This window comes from Aspergillus terreus, genomic scaffold, assembly GCF_000149615.1.
Source record: "Aspergillus terreus NIH2624 scaffold_14 genomic scaffold, whole genome shotgun sequence".
Classification (NCBI taxonomy): Eukaryota; Fungi; Ascomycota; class Eurotiomycetes; order Eurotiales; family Aspergillaceae; genus Aspergillus; species Aspergillus terreus.
This window is the reverse complement of record NT_165937.1, coordinates 428,842-443,445: the sequence shown is the minus strand read 5'-3', so window position 1 is coordinate 443,445 and position 14,604 is coordinate 428,842. Positions and strand designations below refer to the sequence as shown.

Genomic DNA, 14,604 nt, shown 5'->3' with positions numbered 1-14,604 from the left:
CCTGTGTTGTGTCAACGGTGTCTCCTTCGTACACAGTCGTTACACCGGTCCATGTGGGATGATTCCATGTGCTACAACCGCACGGGCTTGGCCTCTTGGATGCATTTGCCACGAGCCAACTCGGAGATTTCGGAACGTGGATGTACTCCGTATCGATTCCTGCTTTCCCATACCGCTTTTTGCTGCGCCTGGGGTTGGCGGCCCGGCTTACCCCTTTTCACGATCGACAACTCTAGCGCACTTTGTTATGAATCGTAACGCATAGTGCTGGTCCCATTGGCCTCCACTGTCCATCGATTGCCCAATAATACCGGCATTTACCCGGTTGGGGATCGATTGGCTGTTCATCCGGTAATCGACTCATCCCTGAAGCCTTGACATCACCTCTGGGTATAAACTTCATTATTTCAAATGCTGAAAGCGAATTCAGAGTGGTGACGATCATCTTTCTTCTTGATTCTATTTTGGCTGTTTTGGGCAGCTGAGAATAGGTGTATCGTGATGCGCAATATCGTACAAATATACTTTGTTCTGGGGGTGATATATATCAGTAAGTCCCTATTCAGCATGTACGATGAAGTGTACTTGATGGTGACCATACAGTATGCAGAATTCCAGCCAGGTGGCTTCATATGAATTACTATTAACTCACCCACACCAAGATATATACATCAAACAAATATGAGCACAATCAACACCAAATGCATGTCTATCAACCCCCATGAATCAACGAGTAACCCACTTTTCAATCCTCCTGGCCAACTGGACGCATTTCACATCCACATACCGGGTATAAACGTCGGCGAGATAAACCACGATGACCGCCATAGCAAGAAACGTACCGAGCCACGAAATCCCAAACGCCACGATATGCTCTTTCGCCGTCTCAGTGTCCGGGTACGCTTCCCCCCTGAGCACTAGCCAGAAGAGTTTGAGCATCGGGTCTCGCCCGAGATGGTACACGGTCTGGTGGACCAGATACAAGGAGAAGGAGATTTTCCCCAGGTACTGCACAACGTCGGAGGTCAGCGGCCGCTGAAGAAGCGCCGACTTGCTGATCGCGTAGACGAGCATGAACGACCCCATGCATTTCCAGGATTTGCTCAGCACGGCCCAGTCGTCGTCCCAGCGGGAGGACTGGAAGTGTTTGAGGAACTGGTAGCCTGGGGGAAGATAGCCGTCGTCGCTGAGACAGACCAGGTAGAGGCCGAATATGAAACAGAATATCGTCCAGACTCTGCTGAAGTTGATGGAATTGAGCTTTGGCCCCCATGTCGTGGAAAGACGGAATGGCAATTCCCACTCTTTATCTGTCTCTACTTCACCGGGCGTAATGACGATCTCGGCGAGGTACAATCCAGCCAGGAAGCCGAATATATCCCATAGGCCGTAGTAGAAAAAGTACACCATCATGACGACGAGGGCTCCGCACCGGAAACTCGGCTTCCAGAATGCCAGGGCCAGGACCGTGAGGTAAATGATGAAAGACCCGCGGATTTCAAACGGCATCGTCCAAAGCTGCCCATTCAACCCGGGGTTTTCATGGAACTGAATGCAGTTTGTGATGTCCAACACGTATCGCATGAGATACTGCAGATGGAACATGGGCGCTGTCCACGGACGTCTGCCCCATACCACATCGTCGCCGAATGACCAGCTATACAGGTTGCAAAAGTATAGCACCTGGGATATAACCGCGATGACAAACACGGGAAGATAGATGCGAAAGGGTCTCCGGGTTGCGGCAGATGCCAACCGACGAGCGAATTCGCTCCCATGATTTGTCGTATTGGCGCCATCTCTGGCTCGGATCAGGTTGATGGACAGCGCGAAACCTGATATCACGAAGAACAGTGGCACCATCGCATGCGCGGCGAAGAATATCCGCAGCGGGAAGAGCTGGATAACGCGCGAGTTTTCTTCGCGCGGCTCAGCCCAGTATGACCGGAAGGCGACGTCCAAAACACCACCCATGAAGTAGTGGTCCAGCGCCACGATTGCGGCGGCAATACCGCGCAGTCCATCGAGCCAGGCGGTGCGGTCCATGGCTCTGGACGGGTATAGAGGGAGTGGGATGAAGGAAGACGACGGCGAGGAAAGGGAGATAGACTAGGCCCTGTAGGCACAGCGTTGGACTGTGGAGCGGCGCACTTTAGCGCTCTTTGCGGTGGAGCCGGGCTGAGGACCCGTCGACGAACTAGACTGACTAGACCGGACTATCGGCGAGACCCTGAGACTGTCGCAGTTGAGCCGCACTAGAGGATGAATTTTCGTGGTGATATGCCGGCATCCCCATGCTGACAGCTCGCCGGCTTATGTCTCGTGTTGACGCATGCATGTCTTATAGTATATTATTAAAAACTCCCAAAAATAAACCAATCTATGTACATGGAACAAAAGTACTATTCCTGGCACTCCCAGTTTTCCACTCGCCGTTTCAGCCAGCCACTGGTCCAAGGCAGAGATGTCTCTCGTCGGGAATCGCCCGGCGGGATCCCACTGCCTAGCAGCGCCATGCTGTCCATCTTGCACCGATCTTCGTAGTAACTCCACTGCACACACTGCGCCCAGGATTTGCAGGCAGCTTCACAGGCATCAATGGACTTCCAGGCGCTGCGCCACGTGTCGGCGGATTTGACCGTGTCTGGAACCTCGGCCTTCTCTGCCGTGTTCGAACGGATGTCATGTTTGGAGGACCAGTTATCCCACCATTCGACTCGGTCGCGAAGATACGGCGCCACGAATTCATTGAAGATGTCACGGTACCGGATCGGACCGCGCTGAATTTATCAGTGTTTCATTCTCAAAGAACATAGTGGCATGGGGCATACCTTTTCAAAATCCCAAGACTGCTCGAGATTGTAGAACCTGGCCACATCCCTGCCGTGCGTGTGATGCCAGCTGTAGACCGGCTTGCACCAGTTGGCCGGCTCGTACCAGGTAGACCAGTGTGCCTCGGGGTTGAATCCGTATGTGAATCGGCTGTCGCCGTGCGTCTCACCAAACTCGACGCCATATTCATGGAGAACATGTCCCAGAATATGGTCTCCGAAGCTATGCTGCACCGTGTAAGACTCGAACTTCTCGAGAATGTTGGGATCCTGTCCAAAGCTCTTCATCCACGCGCCGCGAGACAGCGCGAACCCAGAGCCACCGTGCGCAAAGTAGATGCCGTTATTCCAGGCCAGACTGCCCAGATACCAGGGCTCCTCGTGGTTGAACTTCTCCAGATGGCGCTCGAGATTGCGGAGGAAGACGAAAGAGTCGTCCTCGTTGAAAATGTACCACTTCGCGTTGGGTTTGGCTTCTCCCGCGTGCTTGATCATGGGGAGCCATTTGAGCCGGTCTAGCTTCCATCCGCCTGACAGCCCAGGCGAATCGCCTGGCACGTTTGACAACTCGGCGTAGTTCTGACGGTCGTCAAAGTCCTGTTGCTGGAGATACGGAACGAAATCCTGGGACTGGCGGACTTTCTCGGACGAATTGGCCAGCACGTCGATAAACTCCCACGGACCGACGGTTTCCGCTTGATCCGAGTACAGCAGGACGTTGTCGGGACTGATGCGAGCGGGGGAGAGCGTGGTGGCCAGATGAATGGGCACGCGTTTCCAAAAGGCCGAGGCGCCGGATTTGAACACCAAGACGATATCGTCGCCGGTGATGGAAGGCGTTTGCTGCTGCTGAGCATGGCCGATATGGTGTTTTGAGGGCGCAGATGGAGTTTTCGAGGGCACTGCAGAATGCACCGGCTTTTTCACGGCGTCCTTCTCGGGTTCTTTGATAGTGGTGGTGGTGCGTGTAGTTGAACCCGCATCCTTTTGCGGCTCCGCGACTAGGGAGTCAGGAACAAGAGGGAGTGTTGGACCCTGTCGATCCAGTTCGAAATGGTAGATGAAAATAATGATGGTCAACAGCATGAGCCCCAGAGGGACCATGCGGTTGTCCTTGTAGAACGCCTTCAGCATGTTGGACCGATGTCACAATCGGGCATTTCCTGTCACTCCCACGTTTTCCACGTGTCTTCACACCATCGCGACGGCCGAATTCCGACGTTTATAAGACCCTGATTCTGATTCACCTGCCGATAATTTGTGCTGAAGAACCCCTTTTCGGCCAAGGTGGATGTGCTGGCGTGCAGTGGGGCGGCAGGATTTGGTGGAATTGTCTCACAGATTCTGTTTTAGCGGCAGGATCCAGTGGGATTCGCAGCCGGTAGCGAGATTGAGGCTTTTGCGCCCCGGTTTCATTTGCCCACTACTGCAGATACGAGCAAAGGATGCTGAGCAGTGTCTCACTCTCCATGGCAAGGATCGACGTGTTCCATGAATACCCTCGACTCCGCCCCCGACAGGTCATCGAATGGATTCTTCATTCGACACGCTAACAACGTTCGGGCTGAGCCGGTCATCCTCGAAGTGGGCAGACTCATCTCGCAGCCTAGACTAGGTGTGTTAGCGTAGGTTCCAGCGGCAGGGGGCCTAGAAGCCTCACAAAGAAAGTGATCCATCCGAAAAAGTCCGGAGTAAATACAAAAAAACCTCGTCACCAGCAGTCATGTCATAAACCACTTTCGTTTATACTCTCGTTCCATTTATACTTTCGTTTATCACGTTCATTTTGTTGCATATTAGATTATAGTCTTCATTCGTTTATGGAATCATGGCCTCCCTAGGGGAGAAAATACACGCTCGCCTGTCGATTTTTCAAGATCGCGGGCCTGACGTCCCTTTTTTTCGCCAGGTGTTGAACCTGCTAGGATGTCTGATCATCCTGCCAATGTACTATGTTATGACCGCCTATACTCGTCATCCTCTGACGCTGGATATTCTCGTCACGATCTTTGCTGCGGAGCTGAATCGATTCTGTAACGAGCGTCGACGACGGCGTTTGTATCGTCTTGATGGCGCGTCCTCGACAACAGATGCTGAAAAAGCCATGCAAGCGATGGTCCATTCCGATCTGGGTCCAGAATGCATGGCCGCAATCGTGGGATTCCGTGAAGATCCAGAATTGTTCGCGCGCTGTCTGGAAAGTTACAAGTCTGCCAGGGAATGTCGCTTTGTGCTTGTTGGCGTCGACGGAGACGCAGCCCCCGACATGGAAATGATCCAGGTGTTCCAGAAGGTACGTACGCACCTAAGGTCAATGCAATTTGGATCTGACAAGATCAGGTGTTCCCCGAAGACTCTGCGGTAATTCATCTGGACGAGCCTCTAGGTGAAGTGGCGATGCGCACTTTTGCCAAGGTCTCTGAGAGTGATGGCTACGCGCAGCCCCGTGAGGTGTACATGGAGACGGCCATCGCCCATTGCTGCGAGTTGGCACGCGAAATCTTGATTGACCACGACCTTGACATTGGTGAAGCTGGTGGCGTGACTCGACTTTGTCTCTACCAGCCACATTTGCACAAAAAGGGCATCATGTTCAGTACATTCATCTTCTCCATCGTTCTCTCGGAAATGCTTGGGGTCGAGTATCTTTGGTCTTCGGATTCGGATACGATCGTCATGGATGGTTCGTTGCGCAGAACCATCGAGACCATCGCTGGGGACCCGCATGTCGGTGGTGGTAGTGCCGGGCTGATCGTCCACAATGAACACGACTCCATCACCACCAAGCTGGGAAGCGTCGTGTACTGGAGTGAGCTCTACTTGACTCGGTCTGTCGCAATGGCATCTGGCACGAGTGACTGTCAGAGCGGCCCCAGCACGGCCTTCAGGGTGTCTGTACTCCCTGCAGTGTTGTATCCGTGGTACACCCAGACAGTATTGGGACATCGCATGGTGAGTTACACTGTTCGTACGTAGACGATCATCACTAACACGTATAAAGGTTGTCAACGAAGACCGTCATTTGACGACTAACCTCTTAATGCGCGGTTGGACCGTCACATATGCATCCGACACCCTCGCCGCCACCGACACGCCCACCACGCTGAGCAGATGGATCATGCAGCAGGTTTGTCTCCATTCACTTTTTACTCCCAATACTTTACTGACAACCGCAGGTCCGCTGGAGTCGAGCCGGCCACATCGAGTCCTTCCAACAACCCAAGATCTACCTGATCAACAATCCCTTGTTTTTCTGGGCCGCAGTCAAACGCGAAGCCGGCCCTCTCCTCGGCCTCCTATATATCGTCTACTACCTCGTCACGGGTAACACCTTCGCTTACTTCTCCTGGTACGACGCAGCCTTTCGCACTGTGTACACCATCATCTACAACTACCTGCGCAACCCGGACCGCAAAGGAAAGCGTGAGGCGATCTGGATCATCCCGGCCCTGCTCTTCTATAACGTCCCTCTGCCGATGGTACATCTCTGGAGTTTGATCACTCTCTTCTACGATAGCTGGGGCACGTCTATGCGCTCGCAGTCTGAAATCACGAAGCGGGGTGAGGCGTGGAAGCGGTTCAAAGATCTGGGCTTCATGGTGGTGTGGGCTGCCATTGTGGGTGGATCGTTGGCCCGAATGTTTGCTTTCGCGGCTGGATGGAATACGATGGCTGCCATATTTTGGGGGATGCTTATTCCTGGCATGGTGACGTTCCACGGTCTGGTGTTGCGCGGCTGATCAGTTTTTTTTGCATACTTCTCTTTTTTGCATATACAGGGGCGCGGTTCTATGACTACCTCAAAGTGGCGTACTGGATGCCACTAGATATATTAATTAATAACCACAAAAGCAAGCTCATTACATTCTTTTTAGAGATATGACTTTTCGTACCCAAGCTCAGTGCCCCGTGGGTTCTCCGCACCTGGTATACTACCGCACAACTGCTGTGCAACATGAAAAGACTCAACAACGAGTCTGGTCTCCCAGCCAAACAGTCAGCTGTATGTTCCAGTCGGTCTTCTCATGAAACCTCGGCTCGCTGCGAGCGGCGTGTGAAAGGGGAGGGAATTTAGTGTTTCCTGTGTCAATGCTGAGTTGTCGAGCATAAGGACAGCGAGCCAGAGCTGGGGTCGCAGGAGCCCAAGCAATGGCAGTAGCATATGCAGAACGCATGGCAATCGATCGATCAGATAAGATCGCGATAAGATTGTTGGTAACCACACTTGGGAACTTCGGGACAGTTCGCACTGTGGGAGACATCCACCCAGTATTTATGCCGGCCGATCCTATCTCCTTATCATCATCCCTGAGCTCGAATAAGGCAAGGGAGCCCGAGTGTCTGAATGAGATGGACCTCGCGCTGTATCGGTCCGGGTTGTTCGTCTACTACCCTAGCATTGACCGATGAAGCAATGATATTCACTGTTGTGGAGATCGTGGGTGTCTGCATGGAGCACAAGTCGGCTTGAACGCTGTTACAACTATCGAGGCTAATGCAACTTGGCTCCTGGGGTCGATATAAGCCGATGAATTATTAGTATTGTCCTGTGCACTACGGACTAATCAGGTACTTGGGATTGCCAGATTGTGGTCACCAACCCAATGGACCTTCATCTCGCCGATCAAGGGAGCTTCATTGCTTGCCGTCTCAAGGCAAACGATGTCGGGCGTAAAAAACTAGGTTTTTAAAGATATAGCTTATTACTATGATACTGGGGCCATTATTGCCGTTTGCACATACATCATTGCGACGGGCTTCTGCGCCTATTGAAACTTTCAACTAGAACAGAAAATGATGATTACATACATCAGCGAGTATAGCGGAAGCTAGGGATCTCCTTGTCAGTCTTGTTGTGCTGCTCCTCCATCAGATCGCGAGCATCAAGCGTTTCAGATACCGCTCCAGCTCGTCTATCCCGTCTCTTGTTCTCCCAAGTATAGTAAACCCACAAACATCCCAAGAAGAACACACCCAGAACTAATCCGCACAGGGATGCTTCGATACCACTCTGTTTTGATAAACTATCAGTAAAAACCAGGACATCTCAAGTTTTGCGGATTTGCATACCGAGTAAACTGGCTCCTGCGAAGGAGAAAAGAATTGAGGTCCCACGATATTACCCACACAGTAAGCGCTAAAGATAGCGACACTAATCGTGCTTCGCTTTGTGGATCCGGCGACGTTGGACGTAACAATACTCAGACTGAGTGGGATATTGGCGGCGTATGCGGAAAGAAAGGCCAGGCCAACGAGTTTGACAACCTTGTGAACGTCATCGAGGGTATAGATCAAAACAATACCGATAACTGCGACTGTCACGTTCAATATCATCGACATAATGCGCGACGATGGGATGTATGTGCAAATGGCCGCTGTGATGATGAGGAAAACTAGCTGGGAAAGTCCCGCAGGCATCTGAAGCAATAGAGACTTGAACTGCGAGTAACCAAATCCCGTGATAATGATGGCGGAAAACTATTTAGGCGTTAGAAGAAAGAGCACAGAAGTATCTGCGTGAGGTATACGCACGCTGGTGAGTCCACCATTAGCCAGGTTGACGCAGAAAGTGTAAAGCACCAAGCACCAGGCCTGCGGGTCTTTCGCAGCATCGGCGACTTGACTCCATTGGAACTTTTCTGTGACCTCTACAGATCCGGTTTTGTTCTTCAGTGTTCGCTGAACTGCGATCCTCCGTTCGGCTTCTGTAAGGAAGACTGCCTTGGCGGGAGAGTCGGGAAGAATGAAGGCAAGGATGATGCCGTAACCAGAAGTGATACTTCCGAGAACGAGGAACAAAAGACGCCAGCTTTGAAGATGCGAAGGAGCATGTCCAATACCCCATGCAACGAGACCACCAATGAGATTAGCAACACAGTTACCAACAAACCAGGCTGCTTGTCTGATGGAAAGAGCGGATCAGTTTACCGAGCCATGTAGTGTTTGATGTGGTCCCTCGTTAGAAAATGTACTTACCGAGAGGGCTGCTCTTCTCTCTTGTAGAACATTCCGGTGATGATACCAAATCCCGGAGCCACGGCAGCTTCACTAACGCCCAGGAAGAATCGAACCGTGACCATACCTGCGTAGTTCTGACAGGCTGCATGACACATGAGAACTCCGCCCCACAAGAATCTGTGTATGACCAAGTTAGCGTGTGAATGGAATTTTGATTGTCCGCCTAACATACACAGTCGCAGCCAAATATTTGCCTAGAGGAAGGCGCACAATCAGATAAGAAGTAGGCCAGCTCCATGCGAGATAACCAAAGTAAAAGACTGCAGAGCACCATGTATATTGATCACCAACAAGATGCTGGAAGATGTTAATATTTGACAAGGGAGTGTGGTGTGGTCCCACTGACAAGATCTTTTCGCACGTTTAGAAGAACAGCCTGGCTAAGCGCAAGTTTGTCCATATATTGCAGCATATAGCACAGGCCCATCGTTGGAATCACACTACAATGATTCTTAGAAAATCACTCTCATGATCTCGTGGAGGGACATGCGCATTACTCACAACATATCCAACTTCCACAGGAGGCGACGCTCTTCTTCAGGAGTGGGCTGGTAGTCAGTATACTCCCCAACGCTGGCATCCTGGCCGATGTCATCCTTGACAACAACTGTCTTTTTTTCGTCGTTGTACAGCTCTTCCGCTGTACCCATTGTATAGAGAGAAATAATCAAAGTGAAAAGTAGATATGTGTCTCAGTATCTGATGATATTGCTATGGTGAAACGAAGACGTCCTAGAGATGGGTTACTCAATGAACTCATACTAGATGAACGTGTACGCCACTTCGGTGAATAATAAAGTATAAACAAAGATATGCGTATCTCCTTTTTTATCTGGCCGACATGAAGCTCGCTTACCAGTCGCCCAGCTACAGCCAAGCCCTCTCACGTTCACAGTATTCGCGACGCGTAACTTTGATAGATCCTGCAACACGCGATAAAGCAGAGATCTCAATAGGAGATACACACGATAACACATAGATCTCAGACAGAAAATACATCCGATAAAGCCCCGATTCCACGCAGCCTCTTTCGCTACCCCAGTATATTTCCTATCAGACAGGGTGAGAAAGGATCGCTTTCCCGCGGAAAATCCTCGTGGGCGAGCATAAGGCGAGGATAAGAAAACATCACTGGATTCATGGATATGAGGTCGGCAAATTCGATCCTGTCTATTGGTCTGAATGAGGCGAGCTTAGGAGGGCCCAGACTCAATGCATAGATATCGGCAATTTAAAGTTAATCGCGGACCCCGCATTGGTCATTATGTATTAGCTAGCTTATACTTATGTATGGTCTTATACTGATGTTATATGTATTAGTTAGATTTATGTATTATCTTATACCGCATCATCGCGTGTAAAGATACCTTAGGGCTATGAGCTCTAGGCGGTTGAAATAAACGAACTAATTGTTACTTAGCCAATCGTCGACAATGAGCCAATTATTGAAAACCACTGTTTATGCTTTTATCACTATTTATGCATACTCGTATGGAAGAGCTCGGCTTTTAGATACCGTCTAACCCGGAGATCAGTTCGAGGATGATCGTACATAGAACTATAAAAGGAGCATGTTCGCAGCAACAAATTTGGTAGAACTATCACAATCACCAATTCTCCTTACTACCGTTGATCAAATATCTTCTCCCCAGCTATGATTACACCTGTGATTCACAAAATGGCCGTCAACTCTACCATCTCGATTCCTCCTAAGGAACTCCAATCTGCAATTGACAACGCCCTTGAGAAAGTGGCTAAGCAGCTGCGTGAACTGAACCATTACGTACGGCTCTACTCATCTCTCCAAAGAAGTAATATGACTGACCGTGAACCCTATCTCCGTAGATTTGGTCTAATCCAGAACTGGCATATGAAGAGCACAAGGCCCATGATGCCATCTGCGACTTCCTTGAAAGCCAAGGATTCACAGTTACCCGGCATGCCTACGGAGTAGATACATCGTTCGAATGTATCAGTGGCACTGAAGGCCGACTGATTAACTTCAACGCTGAATACGATGCGTTGCCTGACATCGGCCATGCCTGTGGGCACAACCTTATCGCCACCAGCAGTATTGCAGCCTTTTTGGCACTGACCCATCTGCAGAAGGAGTATGGAGTCAAAGGCAGAATCCAACTACTTGGCACCCCCGCAGAGGAGAATGGTGGAGGCAAGGCTAAATTGATTGATGCTGGGGCTTATAAAGGGGTTGATATCTCTTTGATGTCGTAAGTCCTCATCTCCATTAACTTTATAAGCCTGATATCTCGGTGATCCTAATGGTTCCTTTCTAGACATGGTGGACCATCGAACTTGAACTTAGTCGGACTCCCTGGCGACGGAGTTGCAGGCGTCCTGATGAATGCCCGGAAGGAGCTACATGTGGAATTTTTTGGCAAAAATGCCCATGCCGGAGGTAATCCTTGGGATGGTGTCAATGCATTGGACGCACTGATTCAGGCATACAACGGAATCTCTACCCTGAGACAGCATATCCTACCAGATGAGCGAATTCACGGTGCCTTCCTGGATGTGCCAAAGGTCGCCAATGTGATTCCAGCTTATACAAAGTCCTACTGGGTAGTTCGAAGCCCAACTTTGCAGGGACTCGAAAAGCTTGTCGCGAAGGTCCGACAGTGTATAGAGGGTGCCGGTATCACGGCTGGATGTACAGTCAAGATTGAAGAGTGAGCCTTGACGAACAGCGTCCTTCGTGACGGATGATAACAAGTGGTTAATTTCTAGGGAGGCACTTTATACCGATATCGTGCTGAACGAGACCTTGTGCGAGCGGTTCGCAGGCCACATGGCAGGTTATGGAAAGGAAATCGTTCGGAAGTGCGACAAGATCCTGACTGGATCATCCGATGTTGGTGAGTTCAATGCTTCTTTTCTCTATTCCCAAAGACTGGCTCACTGATACCTCCTCACAAGGGAATGTAAGCTACGTATCGCCAACACTTCATTCCATGTTCGCTATCCCGACACCAGAGGGCTCTTACCCCCATCACCCGAGCTTTACAGCTTGCGCTGGAACGGACGAAGCCCACGAGCAAGCCATCTTGACTGGCAAGGGACTCGCTCTTACGGGCTTGGATATGTTGATAGATGATACTCTTTTTGAGTCGGCTAAGGCTCAGTGGGAGGGACAGGTGCCTGCGCCCACTAATTAGTGATAGCACAATATGAGCTCTTGGAATTTCGATTACATAAAGTGAACAGAATCCCTCGAAATTCGTACAATGATACCAAGCGGAATAGCCCCTCAATCAACTTTGAGATACCTTACTCTAGAACATTTTATCCCACACATTCTCCTCGTGATCCAAGGCAGCCGCCTCCTTCCGCAGCATATCAGCACGGAAGCGGCGGAATGCCGTCTCGATTCGCTTTTTCCTCTCCGGATCAGCTGCGATGCTCCGGCTTCCACTGGCCGCACCGGTCAAGAATCCTGTGTCGAAGACAGTCATAAGCGATATGTAGTCGTAACTCCAAGGCATCGGTACGTACCCAGCTCCCCGCCGAGGAAAAGCCCACCCGCCGAGGCAAAGAAGTAAGTCGCAAAATCACCAAAGGTAGTTGGTTTCAGTAGGGGAGTAATATCCGGAATTGGCTCTGTGACAGGTTAGGGATTGCCGCGGGGAATTGGGTGGTAAAGACATACCTGTGCGCCCATTCGCAAAGATAACCTGCGTGGGCTTCTCCTGCGCCCGGAAGGCCTGGAAGAGAGCTCTGCGCGTGCTCCTTAATCGCATGGCGACATAGAGTCCGAGCCCAATTCCAACTGCTGAGCCAACGGTGGTCCACAGTGACACCTTGGATGCGGCGTCTTTCAATGCGTCCCGGTCGCTCTGGTACAAGTCCTGTTGTAGGTGCTCATCGGCGAGCTTCGCAAGGTCATCGGAACGCTGCCGGCGGAAAATGGCCAATGATTCACTCATTATGTGCTATGAAATTGTATCCGATTATCAAACTGGAATGAGAGCCTTCAATGGGAGTTGGGTTTCTGATCGAGATACCCTGGGTGGGACGGGACTACATATTTAACGTATGATGTGATGACGTCATGGTTAATGTCCCGGCTATAATGACATGAGCATAATCCATGCACACTTTATGTCCTATAAACAAGACACTGAAATCGTACATGGAAGAGTACATCATGCCAATGTGCACCATCACACCACACCTACGTCGTCGGCGTTAGCTTTCAAATTCCAACATGCGCCACCTCCATAGTTACTCAACGTCACTAACTTCAGGTAGACAACTTCACCACGCGGAGAGTGATATATTAAATTGTCACTCGCCAATTCCCTATCAATACAAATCACGCAATGAAATAGAGACAAAGCCCTTCATTGCGCCCGCATTACCGTGGTGAGATATGGTTGCTTCACACCATGAAATGAATAAGTGCCGCTACTGTCCTTCTCTGCCTTGTAGACGAATTTTCGGCTTCGAAATTGAGACACCCTAGGTAGTGTCGATGGACCATGTCAGTGCATATATTTGCGATTCGCATATGTGAGTCGAAGTTCATTGTACACTAAGTCGTCCTCTCGCTTCCCCTCCGCAACTTGTCTTCGACGCCCTGGCGCCCTTTATCGTTGCTAAGACAATTGCTTCAGCACCATCAAGGTGAATGGACATTCAAAGAAATATCCATTGTAGCCAAAATGACCTCATATGTAGAACTAAAACTTCACATAAGACTTCACTGAGTGGTGTGGCAAAAAGGCAATCCCCTTATTTGGTTATGTAGTGAAGACAATCCCCATAGGATAAAATCGAAGGTCACCTCTCTCAACTCTCACAAAAGCCTTCATCTTCCACCACGCCTCTCACTAGGCGTCTCGGCACTTTTTGGTAGCATACTGGCTACTTTGGTCAGTACATATCCAACACAACTGTTTGGATTGGCGTCGACAGCCTCACATATATAATACATCATCATAGCGTCCAGGCTAAGAACCCAGGAAGAATCCACTTCAAACTGCGAACTTACGAATGCCTCCAGTTTGGTGGGTCTAAACGTTGGGGAAAACCACATTTGATACCACTACGATCGAGGACGAGGTTTACTGCCTGTGGTATTTGTCCATGCATATAGTATATACCGCTAGGACGACGCCCCACCGGGCAGAGAAGAAATACTAGGTAGAGTGGCCTATCCAAGAATCCTCGTGGATTTTGGACATGCGGAATACTCCGGTACAACTGATTTCAAATGGTTGATCGCGTATGTCAACCACACTCCCCCGGTCTTCCCACGATAGATCTTTAGCTAACTAATGATATTCATAGGGGCCACGCCGATGCTCGAGGAACACCCGTAGGACCTCGCATTGACTAGAGGCGCATCAGCGGCGTACTCGAGAATGTGGCCGGTGACCTTTTTTACATTTTTAGCTGCTGTTCTGCGGTTACAGTGCCAATAGAAGATGGCCGGGAGACGATCGGGGCTACAAGGGAGCAATCTGCGACAGTCAACGTTCATTTTTCCTTCGCCAGACATAAACGGAGCGCCTGAGACGGTTGCTAGCATTTATGCCCGACTTTTCAGAAATTCATATCAATATCAAGTGGGTTCGTTTCCTGTGCACGTACCCAACAAGGGGTCCTCGAGTATCACCATTCTGAGGATTCTCCGCAGAAGTCTATCCAGGGAGCTGCGCCCAGGGCCCGCGCTGCATTCAATCGGACGAAGGTATGTGAAAAGGTCCAGAAGGGTGCGTACATGCGTATTTCCCCA

The 14,604-nt window shown here is 50.2% G+C and overlaps 6 protein-coding genes across 6 annotated transcripts; 2 read left to right on the top strand and 4 right to left on the bottom strand.

Moving 5' to 3' along the window:
- Positions 1-726: 726 nt before the first annotated feature.
- ATEG_09164 (acyltransferase family protein) lies at positions 727-2,046 on the bottom strand (the record flags this gene model as incomplete). The annotated part of the gene is made up of 1 exon (XM_001217785.1): positions 727-2,046. The coding sequence occupies one exon, from the start codon at positions 2,044-2,046 to the stop codon at positions 727-729; it is 1,320 nt and encodes a 439-aa protein (XP_001217786.1).
- A 356-nt stretch (positions 2,047-2,402) lies between these two features.
- ATEG_09163 (uncharacterized protein) lies at positions 2,403-3,965 on the bottom strand (the record flags this gene model as incomplete). Its single annotated transcript, XM_001217784.1, has 2 exons — positions 2,403-2,780; positions 2,832-3,965. 2 exons carry the CDS (start codon positions 3,963-3,965, stop codon positions 2,403-2,405), a joined length of 1,512 nt encoding a protein of 503 aa, XP_001217785.1.
- A 694-nt stretch (positions 3,966-4,659) lies between these two features.
- Positions 4,660-6,571, top strand: ATEG_09162 (uncharacterized protein; the record flags this gene model as incomplete). Its single annotated transcript, XM_001217783.1, has 4 exons — positions 4,660-5,124; positions 5,172-5,783; positions 5,833-5,958; positions 6,008-6,571. 4 exons carry the CDS (start codon positions 4,660-4,662, stop codon positions 6,569-6,571), a joined length of 1,767 nt encoding a protein of 588 aa, XP_001217784.1.
- A 1,070-nt stretch (positions 6,572-7,641) lies between these two features.
- On the bottom strand, positions 7,642-9,499 carry ATEG_09161 (uncharacterized protein; the record flags this gene model as incomplete). The annotated part of the gene is made up of 7 exons (XM_001217782.1): positions 7,642-7,842; positions 7,902-8,309; positions 8,364-8,733; positions 8,808-8,966; positions 9,022-9,146; positions 9,196-9,289; positions 9,351-9,499. 7 exons carry the CDS (start codon positions 9,497-9,499, stop codon positions 7,642-7,644), a joined length of 1,506 nt encoding a protein of 501 aa, XP_001217783.1.
- Positions 9,500-10,527: 1,028 nt separating this feature from the next.
- Positions 10,528-12,022, top strand: ATEG_09160 (M20 family metallopeptidase; the record flags this gene model as incomplete). The annotated part of the gene is made up of 5 exons (XM_001217781.1): positions 10,528-10,632; positions 10,695-11,077; positions 11,144-11,536; positions 11,595-11,722; positions 11,784-12,022. 5 exons carry the CDS (start codon positions 10,528-10,530, stop codon positions 12,020-12,022), a joined length of 1,248 nt encoding a protein of 415 aa, XP_001217782.1.
- Positions 12,023-12,139: 117 nt separating this feature from the next.
- On the bottom strand, positions 12,140-12,790 carry ATEG_09159 (uncharacterized protein; the record flags this gene model as incomplete). The annotated part of the gene is made up of 3 exons (XM_001217780.1): positions 12,140-12,300; positions 12,360-12,464; positions 12,514-12,790. 3 exons carry the CDS (start codon positions 12,788-12,790, stop codon positions 12,140-12,142), a joined length of 543 nt encoding a protein of 180 aa, XP_001217781.1.
- Positions 12,791-14,604: the final 1,814 nt, after the last annotated feature.